This window comes from Ischnura elegans, chromosome 6 (genome assembly GCF_921293095.1).
Source record: "Ischnura elegans chromosome 6, ioIscEleg1.1, whole genome shotgun sequence".
Taxonomy (NCBI): Eukaryota; Metazoa; Arthropoda; class Insecta; order Odonata; family Coenagrionidae; genus Ischnura; species Ischnura elegans.
This window is the reverse complement of record NC_060251.1, coordinates 52,870,000-52,896,063: the sequence shown is the minus strand read 5'-3', so window position 1 is coordinate 52,896,063 and position 26,064 is coordinate 52,870,000. Positions and strand designations below refer to the sequence as shown.

The 26,064-nt window shown below is 37.7% G+C and overlaps 3 protein-coding genes and 1 long non-coding RNA gene across 6 annotated transcripts in view; 3 read left to right on the top strand and 1 right to left on the bottom strand.

Moving 5' to 3' along the window:
* The first annotated feature begins 879 nt into the window (after positions 1–879).
* Positions 880–4,932, top strand: LOC124160690. Its single transcript, XR_006865225.1, has 2 exons — positions 880–1,083; positions 3,244–4,932. It is a non-coding gene; the product is annotated as an uncharacterized LOC124160690 (long non-coding RNA).
* A 2,814-nt stretch (positions 4,933–7,746) lies between these two features.
* Positions 7,747–9,563, top strand: LOC124160688 (protoporphyrinogen oxidase). The gene is made up of 2 exons (XM_046536664.1): positions 7,747–7,956; positions 8,038–9,563. Exon 2 carries the CDS (start codon positions 8,043–8,045, stop codon positions 9,459–9,461), a length of 1,419 nt encoding a protein of 472 aa, XP_046392620.1. The 5' UTR covers positions 7,747–7,956; positions 8,038–8,042; the 3' UTR covers positions 9,462–9,563.
* On the bottom strand, positions 9,545–14,370 carry LOC124160689 (transcription initiation factor TFIID subunit 13). Its single transcript, XM_046536665.1, has 4 exons — positions 13,960–14,370; positions 13,484–13,654; positions 13,237–13,402; positions 9,545–9,761 (listed from the first exon to the last, which is right to left on the bottom strand). The coding sequence occupies exons 1-4, from the start codon at positions 13,987–13,989 to the stop codon at positions 9,751–9,753; spliced, it is 378 nt and encodes a 125-aa protein (XP_046392621.1). The 5' UTR covers positions 13,990–14,370; the 3' UTR covers positions 9,545–9,750.
* Positions 14,371–14,818: 448 nt separating this feature from the next.
* Positions 14,819–26,064, top strand: part of LOC124160685 (mediator of RNA polymerase II transcription subunit 12-like protein) — a 57,366-nt gene continuing 46,120 nt past the window's right edge. For all 3 annotated transcript variants that reach the window (XM_046536660.1, XM_046536658.1, XM_046536657.1), the window contains exons 1-9: positions 14,819–14,898; positions 15,222–15,311; positions 15,483–15,584; positions 15,664–15,855; positions 15,955–16,114; positions 17,973–18,214; positions 20,197–20,468; positions 23,264–23,378; positions 25,634–25,785. In XM_046536660.1, coding sequence (XP_046392616.1) covers positions 15,222–15,311; positions 15,483–15,584; positions 15,664–15,855; positions 15,955–16,114; positions 17,973–18,214; positions 20,197–20,468; positions 23,264–23,378; positions 25,634–25,785 — 1,325 coding nt within the window. In that variant the 5' untranslated portion in view covers positions 14,819–14,898. The remainder of the gene's footprint in view (positions 14,899–15,221; positions 15,312–15,482; positions 15,585–15,663; positions 15,856–15,954; positions 16,115–17,972; positions 18,215–20,196; positions 20,469–23,263; positions 23,379–25,633; positions 25,786–26,064) is intronic.

The window sequence follows — 26,064 nt, the reverse complement described above, 5'->3', positions numbered from 1 at the left end:
CATTAGTTGTGGGGATGTGTATCGCGCTTTTGTTTTTCCTTGTAATCCTCAGGTAAGGGCTAAATGGCTACAAATGTGGGGGATGGATGAGTGGCAACCGTAGTCGTCTTCCACTATTTGTGAGGTGAGTTAGAAGATGATGTAATTCAATGTATTGGGTAAGTATTCATATGAAGATCAAGTTCTTACTTAGTTTCGGCTTAATTTGATGAAAGGCTGTGATTTACTTCAAAGATTAATACCTTTGCCAATCAGTTTTACGTTGTACGTAATGTAAACAGAAGAGTGCATAATAATTCCTGCTATTGTTGAGAGTTTTTCATGTATAGGTATAAGGTTATTTGTGTCAATGGTTTTTAAACTTTGATAGTGCCGTAATACTGATATAAGTAACTCGTGCTACATTCAATTGATTAATTTAAACTATAAACTAGAATACGCAACTTATTTACATGATGGAATGTGGTAAGTTGTTATTATTTCGTCACGTGAAAGTTATACTTGTAAATGTCCTTGAAAGTTATACCTGTAACATATAAGTACTTTCACGTTTGAAATATCATGTGGAACTTTACGTGTGATACAATCAATGATACCAGTTTTTATTAAAGACTTACTGAAATCATGTAATATTCATGTCCTTTTTGGAACTATGTTGTTGGTAACGAATGTTTGTAGGCAATTGAACTCGAATCCATGTCGGATTTTACACCTTGTAATTTCATGCGATTTAGAAGCCGCAAAACCTTCCTTGATTAATATTATAGTCAACATACATTACATAATGCATGCACGTAATTATTTAGCCATTTAATCATTATTAAAACATATTCCTGCGAGTTATCTTCGTTTTCCTTGCCACAGGTGCACTTATACGAATCAAAATTTGAATCCACTCGGAAGGAAGGCTGGAAAATATTAAAAGCCCAATGATGTTCCGACGATTTTCGACGTCGCAAATTGTCCTAAGCCTATTACGCCAAAGAGGAGGCGTCTAATATTCGATTGCCGGCTGATAAGGACATGCCACTGGTGTCGCCTGAAGTCTTTTCCTTTGCTGAAGTTGAAGAGCCATCGAGTGTGGTATGTACGTAGGTTGTACTGTTATTCAAACCATTCTTGGCATTTGCTGAGAGAGTGTGTTTATGTTGTTATCAGTGTCAGTGCATTTTGATGAAAGGTATTACTATTGGTGATAACGAAGTATTGTGTCACCGTTCTATTGGGTTACTGTCTTTCAGTCATCTGGTTGTTGGACTTTGTTTTATTTTGTTCATCTTGAGTAGCATTTTCAATTCCATCATCCTTTGCTTTCACCAACAGACCTTCGCTCAACCGGTAGCCCTTTTTTAACACAAGTTTACTGCCCACTTATCTCTTCTTATGATGACTAAATTTTGAAATTATTCAATAGTAGCACTAACGGTTGTCCTGTTTAGATTATTAACCAGCCTGAGAAACAATTACCTATTAGATCTAGGCTGTACCAATATGATTGTACAAGTAATATCGATCCCTTTATAAATGGGTTTATTGGAAATGTTTCTTACAAACAACTGGTGGATTGATAAAGTGATGCCAGGGCATTTATTAGGGAATTGCATCAACAAAGCATTCGTGTATCCTTATCGTCCATTCAATAGTTTAGGTTCTCAATGTCAGGCACTGCCTGAAGTATAATTATTATTAAAATAAAGTGGTAATTAAACATACTCTTTAATTATTGGTTCACATTTGTACTAATTGTAAGTAAAAAGTGGCAAGCATGCACAAGCAAGTGATATCTCTACTTTCCCTTCATAGCTTCATTGTATTCTTGGGGTCTGTGAACTAATTTACAAATCAAAAACATTGCTGATATTGACAATTCAATGATGTTGAAACTACCTTCATTTTGTAATACCATATTTGAACTAACTGCGGCTAAAAGTACAAAAGAAAGAAGACTTTTTAATAATTAATTAAGAGGTACCTAATTGCTATTTTCATTGTTAAAAGTCCTATTTGTTTACTTCTTTATAAGAGAGTACTTAAATGTTATATTAAAATGTGAATTGATACAATTTTTTTGCTTGCAACCAAAATCATTGACCATTGGTTTCTCGATAGTTTTCCTTGGAAAAAAATCATCTGTGTGTTTTGCATAGTCGATGGCTGGATGAATCCAAGGTTTCGTTTCTTGGAGAGGTTTAGTGTTTTTTGAAGACTACATGCAGTCTTAGGAGCTGGAGATATTGAGCATGTCTTTATTTGTGTGTTTATTCATGTCATAAGCACCTATTACCCTGGGTCATGGTCTTCTAAAATCTGTTGTACATAGTTTGTCTGTTTCTATTATGCCTCATTTTAGTGTATTTAGGTGGTGTAAGTCTTTCTTTCTTATATTCCATATATGTCACATGCACTTGGTATTTTGCTGGGATATGACCACGTATGTATATTTTTAAATGAAGTATTTGTAAACATTCTCATTCATCCATTATATTTTGAGAAATCAGCACAGTTGTTGAAAAATAAGCACGCAGTCTTTGCTAATGCTTATCATCTATCAAATAAGGTAGCTTCTCAAATTGACAAGTTTACTATCCATTGCAAGTTCTTTTCTTTCACATTGCCTTTGATTATATTCTGACAATTTTTCAGTTATACCATTTTTCATTACTTCCATAACATCCACATTGGTACTTTACATTGAAAAAGTGTTTTCAAAATCCTTCTGGAGTAATTAAATTGAGTCACTGGTTACTCTTATGTTAAGCTGTTTTGGTGGCCCATGACTGTGTCGGATTTGAGAACTACCATCGTGTTTGCTAAATTCATTCTGACACTTTGATATTCAGTATCCTTTCTTGATTAATATACTTTGGATTCAATTATAATTATGCTTCTACTGCATTAAACTTGAGTGTCTTATTCAATAATGTGCTTAAATGTTTCTTCATATCTTGGCTCATCATCTGGGTGCATCAGTTAGAGTAACAGGGTGGGCAATATCTTGAATTCAGGTCCTCCTAAATTGAGTGCCTAAGAATATTTTGGTACTAAATTCCACCCTTAATATTGTATGGATGAGTTTTATTTATTTTCTAAGTGGATAGTCCTTTTACCAAGGTATTCTGCAGTACATATATTTTGCATTAAATTGTAGTGCATGTTATGTGAATGCCAGTGGTGATTTTTTTATTCTCATATTTTACTCAAGTTCACTCAGTTAATGTCACCATGATTATTCCTTTGTTCCAGATTCATCGCTGCCTGTTGCATCAGGTTTTTCTGAATTGATGGCTGTATAATGGAACAACTGCTACAACGATAAGATACAATTATTGCATTTCAAGTCCAAATAACCTAAGCAGGAGAAGCATGTGCAGCATTATATTCCCAGCAATCATCTTCTGCATTGGCTTTGTGGTGTCACCTTGTACTTTGCCTAATGAGAGAATATATCAGGAGTAGCAAAATGTATTTTTTTCTTAAATTTTCTAGCTTGTTGTCTGTTTTTCTATATTCATTTTCAAAGGCCAGACTGAATGATATTGAACTTATATATGTTAAAACTGATTCCATGGGTTGTCATCCGGACTAGTATTTATAGCAAGTGGTTGATGTTGCTCCACATAGCTAGTTATAACAGAGTCACATCTGTTAGTGTTTACCTGTCCTTGATGTATTTTATTCAAAAGTGATTTTTTAAATGATTACCTCTTAACTACGTATTTCGTTGCTTTAATCTGGTAATTCACATATGTGGGTATATTTTTGTGCTCTTTACATTAAATTTGATGGTGAGTTGCTGATATGGAATTCTCAATCTATTCAATAGCATGGAAGCTCCTTTATTCTAATGCTCTAGAGCAGCTGACATATATTTGGCCTGGTTAACTAGTTTTTCCCTCTTTGCTTGTTGTGTGTTGATACGATGACTCTAATGAGTTCTTAATGCATATATCCCTCTTTGGCATATACACATTTCATCATTACCAATATGTGCAACTTTTATGCCATGAGTGCTTGGTTATCTACCAGTTGAGTAGTGGTTAATGTGGATTGTTGACGGCTTTACACATTCTAGTGAAACATGATTGCCTTAAGTTGTCTGATAGAGGTATACAAGCAACTGTTAAATCAGATATTTCATTATTTTGGCATAAAAAGAGTAAAAATTACGACCTAGTGTCAGAGCTTTCTTGTTTAAATATCCTTAGAAGTCCTTAATTTGCGGGAATGATTTCCAAGAACACTCCTTACCTAAGATTTTAATGAATGTTCAAGTCTGAGAAAGATTCTTACATCACTTTTAAAAGGTGCATGGTATGTTCTTTTAAAATATTATTTACCTTCTGTTTAATATCTTGTCAAAAGTATGAGCCATTTTTATCATTTATTACCATACAATACTGCTACCAGTCCACTTGTTTAGAGAGAACACATCAAAGGACTTGTGAATAAACTTAGGTGATTCATGCATGCTAAATTTTTGTAACTATTATTCAGATGTATGGCAATCATTCTATAATTATGTTAATTTCCCAAGTATATGATGAGGTAGTAAAAAATAACAACTAAGCTATTTATGTCATTCACATTTATCTCCAATTTAAGGATATTGATACCTAAGTGTGTGGAAATTGTAAGTTTATTCCATGGCATATTTCAGTTAGGCTAACAGAGATGTCATGTAGTAAATCTTTCACGGAATTGCATTGAGACAAAAGTGGACTGAATGAAGAGCCTGCTGTTGACAAAAGTCATATCAATATCTAGCTGACTTGAAGCTAACTAAGAAGGAAGATTTATTTTCATATCTTATCATACACTTTTGAGTGTTTTGTTGCAAAATACATGGGCATGCCATTACAGGAGTTGTGCCCTGGTCATAAAAAACTTCAGTGATCTTTTTTGGATTAATAATAAAATAGTTCATGTCATTTATAGATTGACTTTTATTCCTGCATTAGTGCCCTGGTATATGTTATAATTTTGGCCTTAATATGTGCACTTTGGTTCTCCTTTATTTATCTTATGTTTCACCTTAAGCAGAGATGGGAATTGCTTATACATAATTACAAATATATTACCCGGGATTGGGGTATTGTGGGAGGAATGATCTATTTTTCAGTCATAGATAATTTTTTGCCAAATGCATCTGCTTGGAATTTAAAAGTTAGTACCCTTGTGTCAACTCAGATTATAGAAGTTAATATCTTTTGTCTAGTTGCCTTCTTTTGTTATAAATCACAACTCACTAGTTCACAGGGTTATGATGTGTTATTAGGTGTTCATTTATTGTATCCCACAAGTTTTTATGTTGATTTAATTGCAAGAGTACCTCTTTCTGTACCTACTAGGCTTTTTGAGAATGGTCTGACATGATTCCTGTTAGATTATTTTCTGTTTTTACTTCTCAAGGTATTGTACGAATGTTTTAGAATTGTTTTCTTTTGTTATTGTTTCTCTATTCCAAGTACATATTTCCCAGGAAATTACCCGAGTGGTTCACCTAGGCTTGTATTTATTAAATTTTATTTCCATTAGAAATGCAGTAAACAATGGAAGGACTTGCATTGGTATGTTAATAAGCAAGGCGTCTAAACCGTGATTCAGGTTTGTTTTTTCTAGGTTGCTGCAAGCTTGATTCTGGCTTGCATTGCTATATGGGTACAAGGGTGGACTGGCCAGGTTGGCAATCTCTGAGGCACCCAAGGTTAGGGGGGCCCTGCTGCATCTTGAAGGGATATTAAAGGTGTAATTAAAAAAGATATTCATTACTTAGATTACTTGAACCAATGTTTTTTGTAATTATAAAATTTTTCGTATTCATTTGTTGCTTTCTTAACTGCATACTCATTGTAAAAAAATGAAGTGATTTAGGTGTCCCGAAGACCAAAAAGAAACTGCAAGTGCTTATTTGGAAGGGTTATTCGAAAAGATTGTATTTAGTTTCTTTTTTTAGATTTCATTGCCGTTTATGGGGCAAATTCACGAAAGAGATATCAGCTCCCTAATATATTAATAATTTTCTCACTTTTCATAGTATTTTTTCATGCTAAACTTCTTTTTTATTAACTTTATCCACTATTTAAGAGTGAGAATAGTGTCAAAGTCCATTTTCGGGCATGCAGTTTCCTAAAATTTTCCAAGAAGGACCTCCGAATTCCCCCATCAGGACCCAAGTCACCCCAGACCGCTAAATACTACCATCATTGGAACAGTTATACCCTCTGTCTGTTTCTATCATTCACGTTTGGTATTGAGCACATCTATTCATGTGAGTACCCAGTAGGGATGCAGCTAGGAATTAAGGCTGGGGGGGGGGGGGGGGGGTTAGGTGCAACTAATACATGTGTGTGTGGGGGTATAGAATACCCTCTAGGATTAGTGATAGGTGCGAGATTAGTAAATTGGCGAATTTTAAGATAAATGGTGAGTTTTACTGCTTTCTGAGGGATATTTTATTAGTCCTTACACTATTCTCTTGGTAATATTAATCCAATTAAGTAAAATGGATAAAACTTAAAAATTTCTCTTGAGCTCTGGGGGGGGGGGGGAGAATTTATCCCCCAAAACCCCCCTCGCTGCTCCACTGGTACCCAGGATCAAAAAAAGGAGGGCATGTCATGGTCTTTCAATTAGTAACATTTTTGCAAATAAAGAAGAAACCAAAATTGTAAGTAAATTATGACAGCGTTTCATTGGCCTATACAATGAAGAGAATGATTTTTAAATTTGTTCCATGCCTTATGCGAGTATAATTTTAAAAATAATTTCTTTAAAATTTTCGTTACGAGCTTAATTTATTTTCGCTTCTAAAGGGGGGGGGGCGTAGCCAGGAATTTCGTTCGGGTTAATGATCGAAAAAACTTTATTTGTCAAAGAAATCTTTTGTAAACTCGTCATTTCTCAATATTTTGTTTTTTATATTAATCAAAGTAACTGTGTTTTCAAATTGTCGGGGGGGGGGGGGCAGGGGGGTCCGATCCCACCGCGCTACGCCGCTGAAGGGCTGTTTCCAGCTGGTTACGCCCATTCGTGTACCCGCTGTCCTACTATCTGATTTCAGTCATTAAACTCGCGGCGGAATTACTTGTGTCAGTACATATTTTGCAAAGAGCCATTTTATTGAGGGTAAGAGTTTCCGTTAATAGTACTTTCAGTGATTATTTAGCGCAATTGGGTGTCAACCCATTAAAATAAGGGTTCAATCAGGTCGTAATACGCTTAGCCTTTGCCGTGGTTTTATTTTTATTATCGTCGTTTCCATTGTTGTCATGCCTAGAAAATTTGTATTTATGTTACTGAAGGTTTCGAGAATCAATATCAACTATCCGAAAATTACCAACATTCTTCGCTTACCAAAAAAACGAAGAAATTTTACCACATCTCCTTATGGGAAAACGGGGTGTTTGTACTAACAATGGCGGACGTCGTGAATCCCATAGTGGAAGCCTATGCGACGACTCGACATGATGAGAGAGTAGTGTTGAGAGAGCAATCTAGAGGACTCTGGCAATGTTCACACCGACACACTGGCGACGAACGCAAAATAATTTACCATTTTATTCGAAAAAAAAAACAATAAAATTGCTTGGAGTTGATTAATCCGATTCACCAGTTTCTTTTAATTCGGAATAAAGGATCTATCATAATTTATATTTCCAGCATTTTAAATATTTCTCACATTGGTATGAAACGTCTAGTGGCCATTGTAGTAACTAAAAATATAGAAATCAAATCAAGAGAAAAAAGTCATAGGACTATAGAGTGACAAATGAAATACGTGTCCGTGGTTGTTTTGGTTTATTGAGGAAGGCTAGGAGTGAGATCTCTATCATATTAAGTGGATTAATCTCTGATAGAATTACTCTCTTAGATTGCCTGAAATGCAGCTCTACGTAATTAATTCTGCTTAATATTAATGGGATGAGCAAATACTTTTTACTTACACCTCAACTGAAGGTAAGAGTGGTTTTCTTCCTCCGAGATTTCACTATTTCGCGAAGAGCTCTGTTGTTTGACCTTCTTGTTTCGTATTATCAGAGAAAATGGTAACCATTCTCGGTGGAGGAATAAGCGGATTGGCAGCTGCACATTATGCGGTCAAATTCGGGATAAGGGCGCCTAAAGCAATTTCCTTGGTCGAAGCGGCCCCAGAAGTCGGCGGTTGGATTAAATCAACCATCCGACCGGACAACACTTTGTACGAGCATGGCCCTAGAACTATTCGTCCGAAGGGAGAACAAGGTGCTGCAACTTTACAGCTAGTGGAAGAATTGGGATTGAGCAAAAAAGTGAAGCCAATACGGTATGGCCACCCCGCTACTGTAAACAGGCTTATTTATGTTAACAAACAGCTGTATAAACTGCCGTCAAGCCTTTCTTCAATTTTTCTTAAAATTAAACCATTCGATAAACCTTTGTTTCTTGCTGCGCTCAGGGATTTGTCAACGCCTAAAAAGTCGTGTGTGGACGAATCAATTTACGATTTCGTTGCCCGCCGGTTTGGAAAAGACATTGCAGAGTATGCTATCAGTCCACTGATATGTGGCATTTGTGCTGGAGATGCGAAGGAGGTGTCTGTGAAATTTTTGATGAAATCCTTATTCGAAGCTGAGCAAAGCCACGGTTCGGTGCTGAAAGGCATGGTCGCTGCAATGTTCAGAAAAGAAGAGAAACCGCCTTCCATGTCCACACTAGTGGAAGTGGCGAGGGAGCAGAAGTGGAATGTTTGGTCTTTAGAGGGTGGGTTACAACTTCTTCCCAAAACCATGGCGGCTAATTTAAAGGACGATGGCGTTACCATTCATCTGAATTCTCCATGTAAATCAGTATCCTTTGAACACGGCAGAATAACCGTTAAAACAAATAAAGATGAAATAGTGTCTGATCATCTCATCAGTGGACTACCAGCATGGCAGTTGGCTCCATTGTTAAGCTCACAACATCCAGAGTTGAGCCACCTGTTATCTTGCATCCCTTTTGTGACAGTTGGTGTGGTGAATCTTAAATTTCCAAGAAATGTGTTGAGAGAGCCTGCGTTTGGGTTCTTAGTTCCACCCTCACAAAAAATGCCAATTCTTGGAATAGTTTATGATAGCTGTTGTTTCCCTACTGCTGGAGATTGTACTGTCTTGACGGTTATGATGGGGGGTAGATTTTTAAATGAGCATTTTGGGAAAAATTTGCTACCACAAACCGCTTTGCATACTGCAATAAAGCATGCAAAAGATATTTTAGGAATCAGTGTAGACCCTTGTGATTACAATATTTCCATTTCAGAAAAATGCATACCTCAGTATGTAGTTGGACATGATGAAAGACGCAAGAAAATATATGATTATATCAAAAAGCACAAGTTGCCCATCAGCTTGGTGGGGTCATCATACGAAGGAGTAGGTGTTAATGATGTCATAATGTCATCCTTGAAAGCTGTGAAAAGGCTTTCTGCTACATTAAGATCTTAAATAAGAATCATATGTTCCATTTCAGGGGGGAGAAAGGGTTCTGACTTGAATTGTCTGTGCAAGCGAAATATTTGTGGAATAAATTTATATTTACAAGATAAATTTATTAATTACTGAAATTGATTCATACCAGTAAATACCTATCCTCAAATAAATCCATATTTACATTGAAATGACAGAACCCAAAAATAATAACACAGGGTCCAACTGAAGCTGTTGTGATCTGCAAATCATTCCCTAACATCAATGACTGACGTTCAAGAATGAGAAAATACATCTCAGCAAGTCCTCATGTCCCAACTGAAAACAAAATTACATTTGTATTAGTATGAATCAGATCACTTAAAAAGTGTAACATTAAAGGAGGATGACCATAACTTAATTATCCCTCTAAGTGAAAAATGATATTGAATTTGACTTATTATTGACACATTAAAAGTCATTTCATGGGGTCACACTCATTATGACCACATAATGCAAAAGTATGGAATGAAGCAAAGTTCAAATTTCTTGCATTTTGATGCTAACCCATTTCCATTAGAAGTATGTATCTGTATTTCGCAACTTCCACTTCACAACTCAGTAGAGAAAGAAGGAAAGGATAAGCCACAGGTGAGGAAGGAGTTGGTTGCATTGTTGACCTTTGAAATTTTTGGGGGAAACTTAAAAAACTATACTATTGGAGGGTAACGGAAAGTAATAACTCAATAAAGTCAGTGTCAATGGAGAAAGAGTGGCAACCCTTACAAATAGTAGCCATGAGAAATTGCTTTTCGAGGATCGAGTCGTCACGCTTTAATGGATGAGTAACTGAGTCACACCTAGATTAGCATACATTAAATGCATCATAGGCAGAGACCTAATCCCTTCTGTGCACATTCCACTTAAAATTTACGAGGAGGTAGGCGTAGGGGGATACTGGAAGGAGTTAGGGGGAACTGGCTGGGAAAATGGTAAGTAACTTATCCACTACAACATAAATAGCTGAGGCCCTAATGTAAATATTGCATTGGTGTGTTTAAAAGGAATGGGAGCTAATCAACTAATTGACTCGTGACATGTCAAATACCATATACTCAATCTACAACTGTTCAATAATATATTAACCTAAAAGATTTTTGCATCTACTTCCCTCTTCAATTCACAATAAGCATCCTCCCTCTCATTTTATCTAAAAGTCCTATTCTCTTCCTTCCTCTCCCTTGTTTACCTAACATTCTACCCTCTAACACTGTTTTCAACATTCTCTCATTGCTAAGTACTTGCTCCTTCCATACCTTCCGTATCTCATCTATAAGCTGACCTTCCTCACCCACCATGTCCAGCACTTCATCGTTTCTCCTCCTCTCACTCTACTTCACCATCTCCATTCTTCTTCACACCCACATTTTAAATTACTCCAGTATTCCCTTGTCCTTCTTAAGTGTCTACATTTCCTTACCATAAAGCACTACACTCCAGATCAGACTTTTCACTACCCTTTTCTTTTAACTCTTACATTACTATCCTCTCATACGCTCATTTTCGTTCATGAATGCCTCCTTTGCTAACACAATTCTCTTCCTGATGCCCTTACTGCTGTATGCATTTTTCTCTAATGAGCTGCCCAAACAGTTGAAATGCATTAAAGCTGCATAACTTTAGTCTTCTTGTGATTAATCCTCATCCCATACTCCTCCCAACGCTCGTCTAATACATCCACTGGAGCCTGCAGCCCTTTTGCTGACTGGCTAATCAACACCTGATCATTCACGAACCTCACTCATTTAAACATCATCCCTCCCACTTATGCTCCAGCCTCCAACTCATCCCATGCTTCTCTTACTGTCTCCTCCACATACATGTTAAAAAGCAGTGGCAATGGAGGACAGCCTCGCCTCACTACCCGGCCAATGCTTGCCCTCCCAGATTCTCTGCCCGCTACCCTCACGTGCACAGCCTGGGCCATACACAGATTATGAGTTGACTTTCCTATTCTACAACCAAACTAATCTTCACCCAAATACTCATTTGCCCTCGCCTCCATTCATCTGTTCAACATCCTCAGTACTGCTTTTTCCGTGTGTGATATTAGGCTAACAGTCCGATAATCTCCACATTCTACTACTTTCTTATTTTTTGGTAGCTGAATTAGAACCGTCTTCGCGAAATCATCCTGCCAACATCCCTCCTCATAGATCCTACATACTAATTCGAGAAACCTTCCTCTACCATCCATCCCTAGATTTTTCAGAGGCTCGTGTAAGATATTATCCACGCCCACTACTTTCCTCGCCTTTACATCACGAAGGGCCCTCTTGATTTCCACGTTTAAGATCCCCGACCCAAGATTATCCTCCTCTAAATTCAATCTCTTTGGCCCGTTCCTTCTGTCATACAGATCCACCATGTACTCCTTCCATCTACTCTACACCTCTTCTTGCTCCGCTAGAATCCTTCTGTCTTCAGACTTAATTTTTGACATTGCTTGAGCTCTGTTGCTGCCCTATAGCGACTTCACCTTGGTGTACAACATGCCTACTTCTCCTTCCTTCTGAAACTTTTCCCTTTTCCTCACACTACCTATTCCACCAAGCCTCCCTTGCCCTCTCAGTTTCATGCTCAAATTTATTCCCCTATATGCGAGGGTAAAATGGATGGGCTGATTGTTTTCTATTGAATCATTGATGGTTAAGGAGTATCCCAATCTATGTACTTTTATATCCAACTTGATTCACTGAAGGTATGGATAGAGTAGAAAACCCATTTTGTTGGTGTTGGCTTTCCTACTTATCATTATGAAGTGAGACTACCTTCAAATGATCAAGGTAATGAAACTTATCTGAATATCCAAGGACAATAAAATCAGGAAGAAAGAAGTTCAATGGCATTCAACCCCTCTCAAACTTAAAATCTTGCAACTTTCAGACATAAGAGAATTTTTACCTACAGACAGGGATGTTTCCTCAGTAAGTCTCAATTTGGATCTCATACAATGGCTAATTTCAAGGCTGTGCTGACACAATATTTAAATGCCCCACCTAATAAGCTTGTAAAACCACAGCTGATATCGGGGAACCTGGCAACAGTTACCACAAAGTCACCCCATCCTCATCCAAGAAGCAAGCTTTTTGTGTAAGTCACAAACTAATTTATCACAAAGCACAAAATGAATGGCTACAAGCCCAAACTCCATGCAGCACCAATAAAAATATTTCTTATCACAGCAATATTCATAGAGAAATTGTGAAAATTACTTTATTGCATCCATTTCCACCAGCATAAATGATTGCAATAACTAGTGTAGATTGAGAGACATGGTACAACCAGTTCATCATATGATACATTTTCAGTTTCCCAAGGTAGTCATTTAATTACAACAAGCATCCACAATGAGACTCGCTCAATGAATACCCTTATAACAACTCATTCACTGCAGGAATTAAAGATGCTGATACTGGCTGAAAAGGTTGCACAAAAGTAGCACAAGATCTAAAAATGACTTCCTTCATACAAAAACCTACTAGTGGAGGCCTTGACCGGTGGATAATGTACAGAGAAGTTTCTGAGGTAACATACCAGATCAGCTGCCTTCTCCCAATGTTTAATCTACAGGTTTTTGGTTGTTGGTACGCTGAAAGAAGATGGAGCAACTGACCTGGAAGGTTACCGGAGTAACTTTTTTCTACGTATCTAGATAATACTTCATAAATTTGTGAAAAGACTTCCGGAGCAATTGTCATTGTACTTATAGGATGTCAAATAACCACCAAGCAAGGGCACAAAAATCACATACCAGCATATTTTACTTCATCAAATGCTTTTCTTGCTTTCTTCAATTCTTCATTCATAGTCAAAAGGTCTTTCACTCTAGCATATTTTCTTTGATCTTTCCTGACTAGAAATACAATGTCTTCAACTTGAACGCGACCTGTTCTCCCGATTTCCATTGCCTTGTGTGTCTGCAAAAGTAAATTAACAATTTAAGACAAGTTTTCACGGTTAAAAAAGCCTAATGACCACATAAAATTCTTGAACTTTACCATCTCTGTTATGAATTCTATTACTAAATCTTCCAACAAATCAACACTTTCTGTATAGGGGTTTTGATCGTCTCCAAAACCAAACATCATACAACGCAATTCCTTCGAAAAAAGACGTTTTCTGCCGGATAAAGTCGCGCCCAATGGTATTTCGGCTTCTTCTTCCTCGAACTTCAAAAAAACAAAACAATTCATTAGACGGAAACGTTATTTGAGCAAACGATGGCTGATAAATTCAATCACTGATTCCATTGACAATGGTGGGAGGAATGATATTTAACAGCCACACCCACAAATTCATTTGCCCACTAAATTAGAAATTACAAACAGTCATAGTAAACATGAACGACGAAATAGATTATTTTTGGGTAGAAATGGAGTAATAGACTCATGAATATTATGACTAAATCATTTATTCATGCATAGCGCAGTCGTTAATACCGAACTTATAGAAAACTTAATATTAAAATAATTACCTGATCAAATGTATCATCAATATTCGTCATCCTATCAGCTCACTCAGTCTTGATGCTGGTCATTCGCTTCCTAAGGGAAATTCACATGTGCAACGCTCGTGACCAATTTATAATTTCGTCGGCAAAGGCTTTAAATATTTAGTTATCATCGAAAAGACCCACAGTTCTTTTCCAATGGATTATTATTCGAAAGTAGGAACCGCCGCAGTACGACGAGACGCCAGACGCCAGTAAACAAAAAACAAAAGCTATCCCGAGCCGCAAATTCCGTCAAATAGCCTTTTTTCTATGGTGATCCTCGGATTGAAAACGTCGATATTAAAAAGTATCTTAAAAAAAGGAAGAAAATTTTGAAATCTTCACGCAGATAAAGGCTATATAATAACGGCCTTTAGCAATAGAAAATCATTCTTTGTAATGGCCGCAAATATTTCTCAGATAACTTAGAAGGAGTGAAATTTAAAGAAACTAGCGCTACATGTCACCTACAGGCCTTACGGAGGACTACTTCTTGTGTCCTTCCATGTGCTACATTAATTTAAGGTTAGTTTATTTTTCCTTCGAGCATAATGCCTCAGAGACCTCGGCTAATCCGACAACGAATTTATTTTGTTCATTATATGGGGTAAAACTACTTCAAATATTTATAAAAAATCTTCTCTTTTACTTAGCATTCTGAATTTTAATTTTAAATTAGAAATGCTGCGCGCCATTTGTGTTCCTCAACTTCCTTCGAAATGACATAGATGGGCCTGACTTCAGCCATCTCTCTGGTGAAAATTTTAACTTCCATCTTAATATTTATGCCACATCTGTTATTCGTGTTATTTGGTGTTATTCCAACTAATTGTCAGCCTCCAGTGGCCTCCAGTAGTGGACAATGGGAATAAGAATTTGCAAAATCGGCTAATGTTAGTGTCTTTAGATACTTAATGCAAGGTAAGTGATGATATAAAAGGGTCTCATACTCACAGCGCTTTATTGCCTAGTATTTTTCTAGGTCGTGCTCGCTAAGTTATTAGATTGATTACTTGACCTGTTTTGTGGCTATGCATTCTCATTACATTCAAAAGGACGTACAAAAACATCTATTTTTCCATCTGTCTTCATATAGATGCCTAACTTAGTGGAAATATAGGTTCCCCAACGATACCTCTTTGCAAGCGTTATTTATGTAAACATTACGATGACCTTTTTCATGTAAATGTAGTGAAATTGATGATTACTGCTATCTAATGTTAGAATGTGATTTTCCGCTGCAGATGATGGGGTTTTCGTATGAGAAAAGGCCCCTCAAAAGACCTCGGCTTGGGCCACCGGATGTCTATCCTCAAGACCCAAAGCAGAAAGAAGTAAGGAAAGACCACATTGTACCCTAACAATTACAATTCGGAATAATTCTTTGTATGCTTATTTTCAATCATCCTGTAGCGTACTCCCAGCACTGTTTATTGTTCATTTTCGTTGAATTTTGTGGACAGCAATGGTGTTTTTGGTGTCTCATTCCATGAATTATTTTTCAGGATGAACTGACAACAGTGAACGTGAAGCATGGATTCACCACGTTGCCCCAGTTAGCTGAGGAATTCGGAACGGCGAGGAATAGTAATATCAGCGCATCTAAGGTTTGCATTCAGGAAGATTTATCCCAGTAAGGTGCCGCTAATTATGTTAAATATTAATCTTATCATATTTCTTCTTTAGGTTGGAGCCTATTTCAATGCCATATTGTCTAAAAAAGAGGAACTCAACACCTTGCCTGATACTGGCAGGAAGAGGCAGCAAATAAACCCTAAGGATAATTTTTGGCCGGCCACTGCTCGCACAAAAAATGCTATTGAGGCTTGGTTTAAAGATTTGGCGGGAAGTAAACCTCTCAGTAGTCTATCTAAAAAGGTTTGTGTTTTTTATTTCTTCTGCTCAAATTGTGGTCGAAAGAGTTCCTGTACAGGGAAGTTTTTGGAATGCTTTTCCAAGTTTTGTCATTTTTTTTAGGCTCCAAATTTCAACAAAAAGGATGAAATTTTCACAATGCTCTGCGAGTATCAAGTACCTATGCTCAGAGCTGCGTGGTTCATCAAGCTAAGCTCTGCTTACACAGTTGCTGTTTCAGAGGCTAAGATCAAGAAACGTCAACTCCCAGATCCTTCCCAAGGTAATGTACCAATGCCCTTAAATCAATTGTGACTGTTATTACTTAATGTTTTATATCCAATCCATTGGTTGAGGCTTGCAAATGTAAAGTCGCCTGATGATGCGCCCTGTAACGGACGCGAAAGCTTGCACGTCAAAGCGCAAAACGCAGCTGCACTCGGAAGCCGTTAGTAAAGATCGAGTTCATACTTATGCCGCAGCCTGATGGGCTTGAAGTTCATAAGTGTTATGTACAGTGCAACCTCGATATAACGACACACCACGGTGCACTAATAAACACTCGCTATAGCGAATTGTCGCTTTACCGGAGGTGGAGCAAATAATAGCCAATATACCTGTTGCAAACAGATAAACAGGCGGTCCCCGACTTTCGTACACAATGCGTTCCCGAAAACTTGTACGAAAGTCGAATTGTACGAAAGTCGAACCATTGACTTCCATACTAATTAGGGGTTACGTTCCAAAAGAGCGGAATTTACGTACTAAAACCTTTTTTTTCACGGAATTCATTTCAATTGACTTAATTTTAATAATATATTAATAAAACTCCTCAAATCATATAATTTATTTCGAAAATACGCAGAAAATGCAAATATAAGTTTAAAAAACAAGAACTCCGTTGGCTATCGAGTGAAACTTCCTCTTGGCGTTTGAGTTGACATTCCACTTATTACGTCCACTATAAATAAAAGGACATATCAAGTAGCATAAAAAAATGTATTCGTTGAACCCGCACTCTGGATACCTTTTAATTTTTACACCAAAATTCGATGTTTGGCAGGTGACATTCGTGATCGCGTATATTCCGCATGTTATTCAAAAAAGACAAAAGACAAACGGAATTCGGGTGATATGTCGTGCAATATCGTTGCTGAAGGTTTACATGAATTAAACAGCACTCAAACGAAAAAACACAATTAGAAAGAAGGTCTTACTAGTTTTATTGAAAGCTATTCGATGATGTCTAGTCAACTTCTTTTGAAAAATATCTTCAATGAAGGCTTTCCTCTTCTCTTGATAAAGGAGCCTATAGCAGGCAGTCTCTCTCCCAAATAAATCACCTAGATCAGAGTCAATTACCAACAATTCCCTTCATTATATACGTTCATATTGTTCGCATATACTGCCAATACTGCAATTTGAAACAATTGAATGTTGAGATGCGCAATAAACATAGCGGGAATTTAAAAAAAATTACAGACCAGCGTCCGAAAGTCCGAATTTAGCGTACGAAAGTCGAGTAAAAGGTGTCAATTTTGAATGTACGAAAGTGCGAATTGTACGAAAGTCGAGTGTACGAAAGTCGAGGACCGCCTGTACAGGAACAGGAGTGGTGCGGCGACAGATAAACATCTATCCGATAAACGTAAGCATAAATCCAGACGAAAGGCGATGTTTTTTTGCATCACTAAATTTCCTTACTCAAATAACGACTAACTGATCAAACAATTTATAAGCGCCGCACTGAATAAAAATCATGCAAAGCATTGTTTCGTCAATCATTATATTTATCGAACGACAGTTTACCACATAAATTTGAGACTGAGCACTCCATTAACTTCATTTCTAACAGATCGCTAGCAATTACAGAGGCAAAGGAGTCTTGATGAAAGTCTTCCGGCGGTGAAACCCTCGCTATGGCGAGAGCCAACACCGAAAGGGTCTCTTAAAAACGAATTTTTTAACACGCCTATTATAGGGTCAATTGACGGTGCATCGGCTATCTCTCGTAATAGCGGGGGTGTCGCTATAGCCCGTACTCGCTTTAACGAGGTTCCACTGTAGTGTATTTGGTCATTATAATTTAGGTGTTATTTATATTTCTGATCTTTGCCGCATTATTAATTTTCTTCTTTCAGAATGGACTCAGACTCTCATTAAGTTCCTCAAGGATCAGCTTCAAAAGCTTCAAGAATATTACCATTCATCAAGTGGCACTTCCGGGGCTGGTGCAACGGCCCCAAATGCATCTCCTTCAGGTCCTCCCCATCTGCCTGCTTCTACCTTTTCTTCGATATCCGGAAGTCCAAACTGTGAAGAGCATGGCCCAGCCAGACGACAGTGGCATTACTGCATACAACTTGCCAACCATCTTTATGAGGTAAGTACCTGAGAGAGATGGCCCTTGTGAGTTTCTCCTGAACTTTCTCATGATATTGACACTAGGATCATTAACCAAATCATCCCTGTTTAATTGGAAACTGGATGAATTTGTATTACGTAATTACTAATGATGGTAGCAGAAACCTAGGTTTTAGGCTTGAGATTGAATCACTTTGTAAGGAGTCTAATCAACTGAGATAGATATCTCTATCTACCTTAAAAAATAAATTTTTTACTTGTTGGCAGTGGCGGCGCGTGCGTATACGCATGTTAGCAAGTGCACACCCAAAGATGAATAAATTATAAAAGAAAGCTATTCCTTTGCAACGAGAAGGATAAAAATCCTGTCTGCATATGCAAGAAACATGAAGCTCCGAACGCTACAGCTATCTCATTTTCGAATTCACCGCTCTACAAGTGTGCGGTCCCGTGGCATTATGCCGGGCGCATTTTCGGTCTGTGCGATCGCTTGAGGGAGCTCTGGCGGGACGAGGTAAGCGGGGGGGGGATGTGCTGTTCAAAGGGGCGATGGGAGCAGACTCAAAACCATGCGAATGCGCACGCGCATGTTTTTGGTGACTGACTAGCAGGTAGTGTAGTGGTGTAGCCGCCACCTACACTACCTGCCCCCAGGATCCTAGTCCGTCTACAGAGCCATCTGCATAGCCGTTTTCTACACTACTTCCTCATAGGGTGTAAGGAAAAGAGAATGAATTTCAACTACCTTCACTTGTAAAGGTGTGTTGAGAATAACTATTTTCATACATGCTAATATTATTTCTGTTCATGCAATTTTAAGGGTGGAGTGTTTCATGCAATTTTAAGGGTACCAGTGATATGTTTTGCTTGCTATGTATTCTATTACGACGAAATATGTTGCTCATGGATTAGGATTAACATAATATAATTAAATCATCCTATATCTGCTATAATGCACACCCTAGATAAATTACCACCAGCCGCCACTGCTTGTTGGGTGTAAGAACTGAGTCTTTCACTGCACTTTAACTGAAATCCTGTTGGATTAAAACTTTGTCAAGGTTTCCTTGTGTGAACATGGAAACCAGTGGGTAGAGCAGTTGGCTGCTGATCATCATGCTTCAGTCATGGGTTCAAATGTCAAGTGAAGCTTTCAGGCATCACCTAACAAAGTCCTTGAAGTACGAGGTGGCCCAAGCATAAGAATCAAAGGAATACCCTGAATGTGGGAGACTCATACGCCTGTGGCTGACTCTGCACTATATCCATATGTATGCGTTGGAATTGCTTTGTAGTGAATAATTTGGGTGTAAAATATTTTGTTGTTCCTTATAGAAACCTTAATTATGCAATCTTGTATTTGCCAAGAGTCAACATAATCCCCCGATCCTCAACAAAACCTGAGCCGTTAAATTTTTTTGGGAAAATAGTGTATAGTGTCGTTATTTCCCTTATGACTCAAAACTTTCAATAATGCCATGAACTCAGCTTTCCTCGTTTTCAAATGAGTCAGTATAATGGTAGCTGCTAATATTTCTGCATCTGTGTCTTCAATTGTCATCTCTGCTTCAAAGGAAAGGCTCACATGAGTCACCTAATATTAATTACAAACATTGCTCATGTACTCAGCTTTTGTATTTGATTCCATTGCCATGATAATTATGACTTGAGATTTTAATTCCACCTGCAGAAGGATTCTAATCTTCTGCTTAGTTGCCAGTAATTCTACTATTCAAGTGTTTGTCCTATGGTTTGCCATTATTTTTACTTAAAAACTTTATGTTTGAATTGTTGGTATCCCATAATATCTTAAATTTTATTGTACAAACCATGTGTGAATGTATATGTCTCTGTATTAAATACCACTACTAACACCAAACACATTCACATTTTTGGCATTATTTCAATTTAAGGTTCTCTATGTTTTTGCTTCTCCTGAAGAAGTTGTTCTCAAACGTATATTGCTTGATTAAACCTATCTCCTAATTTACTGACTTGCAGGAAGGCCTCTTGGAACAGCAGGAGTATCTTCAGTGGATTTTAGAACTACTAGATAAAGTGAGAACACCAGATGATGGAATTTTGAGGTTGATTCTTCCCTTAGCTTTACAGTACCTAGATGAATTTGTACGCTCTGAACTTCTCGCACGAAAGTTAGCTCATGCTTGTGCTCGAAAGCTAGCTCGTCTCTGTACTGATCATCCATTATCTTCTACTACATCAACCACAAATTCTGCTCGTCCAGGGAGCAATGGCAACGATGATAGACGAAGGTATGTGTCCTTGCAGTCCTATATTTGATGATGTATTGGCAGGGAAGTTAAAAGTTGGGGAAATGTGAGGGTATTTGAGCCTTTTCAGGGAAAAATCTAGGGAAACGGTCAACCTTTCAGGGAAGGGTTGGATTAGGGCAAAGATCAGCGAGTTTGTCATTGGTTGGTCTACTCTATATATTCAGTAAGCTTTATCTTTGTTCCATATCTTCTTTTCATAAATATTTAAATACACTGGAAGAGTGAAAGTAATATTGATGAGTCTTCTCAACTTTTAGTTGTACTTAAAATGTTTCCTGTTGCCTAATCATCACACTGCTTAAGAAATATTTCAGGGAGAGTAACATGGAAACATCAATGAATTTCTTTTCCATAATATTGTTAAAACATTGGTTGGTCATCTGTTATTTGTAGAATTTTAAGGCAATTTCCAAAACTTACACAAAAAAACCATTTCTATTTTCCTGGAGCTGGATTTGAACCAGGATCCCCCAAATTTTTCCAAGTGCTTTTACTGACTAAACCACAAAGCTCTTTATCCCAGGTCAAAGAACTTGATGAGACTTCAAGGAATCCTGGTTAAACTCTTAAATCAAGGCAAATTATTTTCTTGTGAAATTTATTTATTTTTTATAAGTGCAGACGACCCGATAGGTTTGTGTGATGCAGAGTAATCCATGATTATTTCTTAAGCATTTTAATGATTCATTATCAAAGATACATTGTAGGCAGTTAGGTATCAATTTTTCAAATTACCTCATAAAATGAAGTGAGTGTGTGTTTTATCCTTTTTTTAATGCATAACTATAAAAATGGAATTGTAACATTGGGTTTATATGTGCATCCATTGTAAACACAGTGCAACTGCAATATTGTGAATACATATGGTGTGGAATTTTGGAATTACTAACTGTTTCCTGTGTTCCTGACAAAATTGAAATTGTTACATTATGGAATTTCATCGTTACAAAGGAGTCAAACTTAAGTCAGTTTTAATATAAATGGTGAAATAATACATAGGTCATATTTTTCTTCTTGCATTCTTTCTGCACTCTTGGCAATCATTGAATTACCATTTTATTTTTGCACTGGCCATAAAACTCCATGACTTCAACAACCTGACATATTTCTTCGAGGATGTGACACGTATCAGCATCCTTTCTACTTATGGTGTCCACGGTGCATATTAATCTGTAATTATTAAAAATTAAATTTCAAGAATTAAGAAGCTCAAAAATATGCAACCTTGCCAAACATTCCCGCATTGATCCTTTTCTCGCATTCAGCATTTTTTTCATCCATCCCCCTGAAAAATTATAGATCGAGGTTCCACTGTACCTAGTAAGCATTGAAGTTCTGAGTATTTTCTGGGAGGTTCAGGGCTTTATTTTATGCAGACTTGTTGATGCTACCAACACTAGGTTTCAATGTCGGCTGTGCCTACTTCTAAATAGTAGTAGCCAATTCATGCAAGGATGCATGCAAATTTGATGAATATCATTGATACAATTTGCAAATATTTTGCATAAGATAGACTTTCATGAAAAAAATTAACCCTTGCAATAACAAATTCACATCTTCTTGGTGCCCTTGAATTTTATTATACAGTAAAACCTCTTTACATCGTAACAGACGGGACCAAAATTTGGGCAATTTGATATATGGAGGTTCACTATATAGAGAGGTTTTAGTGGTGTGCACCATTTTTTCATATCCTTTGGAAATAGAAGGCACTACTGTCTTTTAAACCATTATATTTTTGTGTTTAAACAAACATGCATGCATTAGTGAACCTGTATTTATTATTTAATAATTACGGAAAGCGAGCGCTATCACTTGATTTTTGCCATGAATGGTGAGAAAATGATGTGTTCTCTCTTATTTCAACAGTCACTCAAAATGATTAGGATAGTTGGATACTTTTTTTTCTTATTTACTGTTAGGTATGCTCTCATATTGAATCAAATGGCCACAACTAATAATTAACGTAAAAATATTTCAGCATATTAAAGGTATATAAGAAAAAAAAGAGTGAAACATTTATTGCTTAAAATATTTTCATTCCATGTACGTAATCACGGCTGCATTAATGGTCTCTTGTTGTCTCGATTTGTACCATTTGTGGAGGTGTGTAGGCCGTCTCAGGGGTGTCTCCTTGGTATGATAAGTGGAGGTTTTACGATGTAAAGAGGCTCACTACAAAGAGGTTTGCCTATAAATTTACATGTAAATCAGACCGGACCGTAGGGGTGGTATGATGTCTGGAGGTTAACGATGTAAAGAGGTTCACTACTTAGAGGTTTTACTGTATCATGGTTCTATTGTGTAACTTAAGGGGTACAGAATAGTTTTTAGAATGTCATTGTTCAATTTATCAGAAATTTTTATTGATGTAGTTTTAGCTATCATTGGAAAAAGCTAGCACTGAGCCATTGGTAGGTAGCCATGTCAGTTTCCCCACTCCGACTGAAACTTCAAGGATTTGTATAGTGCTGTCAGAAGGCTTCGCCCACGGATTTAAATTCAAGACCTTCATTCAGTTACCAGCTGCTGTATCCATTAACCTACTGTACTCCCCATTAACTAGGTATTGAAAACTGATTTTTAAAAAAAGGTGGAATAGGTTCTCAAAATGTAAACAGCACTTATCAGAAAAGTTTTATTTTGGGAATGGGCATCCATGGCTGTAATGAAATCATGACTATAAATTATGAAAAGGACGTGTATTGAAAAGAATACATATTTGTCGACGAAAAAAAGATGGCATTTGTAATTGGTGTTGCTTTTACTTTCAGTGGTAATCAATCATGTGCCCTGGCACGACCAAACTCTGTTTCATCTTCTCTGAATGAGTACCTGCACTGTCCACTTCATCGAGAAGTAATTCTTTCTCTCAGTGCAATTATACAGGTGAGTTCAATATCTTGTTTTAATATCCAAATATGTATATTGCTCTGTTTTTTGCTTGACTATTCTTAAAGCATGGATATTTTTATGTGTAAAGTCCCTTCACTAAAGTATTTCCTTCGTAACCTTCACTAAAATATGTCCTAATTACCGTATAAGCATGTGTAAGAGGCGCACACGTGTAAGAGGCGCACCCCTATTTTGAGCATCGGAGCTATGAAGAAAAAAAATTTGCGGCATTTTTTTTATACTATCGCGCGGTGTTGCAGACGTTCGCCTGGAATTTCGACAGTTATCGAACTTTTCTCTTTCAATATTAATTAGCGGTAATAGCGGCATAAGAGGGAGTGGAAAGAGTTCCGATCCTCTCTTCGCATACGCCGTTGCTCTACGATGCTTGTCCTATTCACGAAGAATTTTGTTTAAATGCTCTCGCAGGAGTATTGCAATAGAATTGCAGCCGTGGAAAATGATAAGGCAAAACACGACAAGCACATAGCATGAACCTTCCCAAGAGCTTGGACAACAATCGGGGCAATCTCAGCGCCGTAGGATAATAACCACGTCGTAGATTTAACGGAACCACACTCGGCCCTCCATCAGCCAATGCCTCTGCCGTTTTTTTTCTTTCCGAGACCCCACAGGAAAATAGGAAAATATCAAGTTACAGGGGAACAATGGAAACGTGTTTCATCCCTACCCCGTCTCACCAACTGACCTTGATCGATCTCCCAGTTTCTGGAGGCCAAATGCTAGGTGAGTCATCTACTCAGCCCGAAGATATCTCGGTAGCTTTCAATAATTGTATGACACGCACGGCGTTCAAAAAAAGAAAGAGATGTAACGCGACGCATATCTGACAGAATTTAAGTTTTTTAAGCTCTAATTGTTTGACACAAAGATTTATGGTTAAAACAAGGCTACTAATATTCAAAATAGTCCAAACAGGACAATTTCGGAAGAAACAAGCGTAGCATAAGCGCATTCAAACAAGACGAGACGGACTGGAAACTTTAGGCAACGCAAACTGCGTATATCACATTGCTGCGCCTTCCCCCTTCGCTTTGAAGGCAACGACGTCACATGCGAGATCGGACGTGTTCTTCCTGTGCTCCTTTGCTCATAGCCTCGTAGCTTGAAATACGGAGGGGAGGGAGTGTGCTCCTTCCCCTCCATATTTCGTTGCTTGCTTCGAAGACGAAGGGATCGCGCTCCTTCCCCTGGACCTCTCCTTCCGCGCTCTTCACTCATAAGCATTTCTGATTTCTTCCATCCACAATTTAGTCCAACAATGAACACACTCGTTCGAATTTTTAAAAGCGCAGGTTTTGACACCAATATAATTTTCAGTTGCAATAATCCTCATATTAGCGTCTGAAGATGATTTTTGGAAAATCAGGTCCTCAGCGTAATGGAAATTACTCGGCAAGGCAGATATTGACTATTAACTAGGTATGTCCTTCAAAAATACGCGTTTCTCTACTTTTGATAACCGATTACTATATGCAGTATAAATGCCGCAAGATGCCCAATCGTGGCAGTAAATTTAGCGCGCCCTCCGGAGCGAAAAACCCTGCGCGATCTTCCATGTTCACCTCTGGGGTACCGACGTAACGGCGCGATGCTTACAAGAAAAGCAAACAGGAGCATTTTGAAAATACGTCACTAAGGGAGAAACTCCCCTGCCTGCCGCTTGTTTTTGACCGAGGATTACATATGACTGACTCACACTGTAAACCAAGGCCACTCAGTTCCCCTTAGACTTGCGACCGGCGAAGGGGAGGGGGGAAGATAAGAAGTTTGTTTAAGAGGCACACCCTCATTTTCGGCTGCAATTTCTAGGAAAAAAGGTGCGCCTCTTACACACGCTTATACGGTACTCTATAGTTAGTACAACTGCTTCTACTGTCAGTGAGCTTGAGATTTGCACCACTCAAATTTTGAGTGATGCATATAGCACTTCTTGGGTTCTATTATCAAGAAAGAAGATAATCCAGTTCATAGAGAGACAGCAGTAACCCCCAGACTTCTAAGCTTGCATGTTAAAATTTGTACAGATAGTCTTCATAGAATGATTCAAGGTTCTAAATAAAGTTTTTGGAGATTTTCTTTAATCTTGAATTGGTAGGAAGCCTTAGGACTTGTGATTTGCTGCTTTGATACCAAATGCTCTTTTTAGATCTTCTGTAAAAATATAATTGAGGTGTACAATTTCTTGGTTTTACTTTTAGAAATGTGACCTTTTTCATTTATTTCAGGCCATCACTCTTGATTGCCCTACTGCATTGGTATGGAATTGTGTTGGAGAGGGTCGTGGGCCTTCAATACTGGATGCATCACCTCTGGACCATTTACCATGCCCACCATCAATCCTGCCTTTGCCTCTGCGCTCACAGAGTGCTCGAGTTAGGTAGGAATTTAATGCATAGAAATGCTTGGCATGGGTCAGTTTAGTTCTTCGGTTCTCTGATGCAAGATTGGACTTCATGTATTATTTTAGGTAGTTTGTATTTCGGTAGATTATGACATCCTGTTCCATTTGGCGTCTGCCTCTTTGATTTGTATGGTAGCATATGTGGAGTTAAGTTTTAATTGAGTTAGCATTCAGGTTGTAACAACACCTTTCCGGAAAGATGTACAAGAATACTAAAATGAAAAATCTGGAATACTCAGGTGATTTCAATCATCT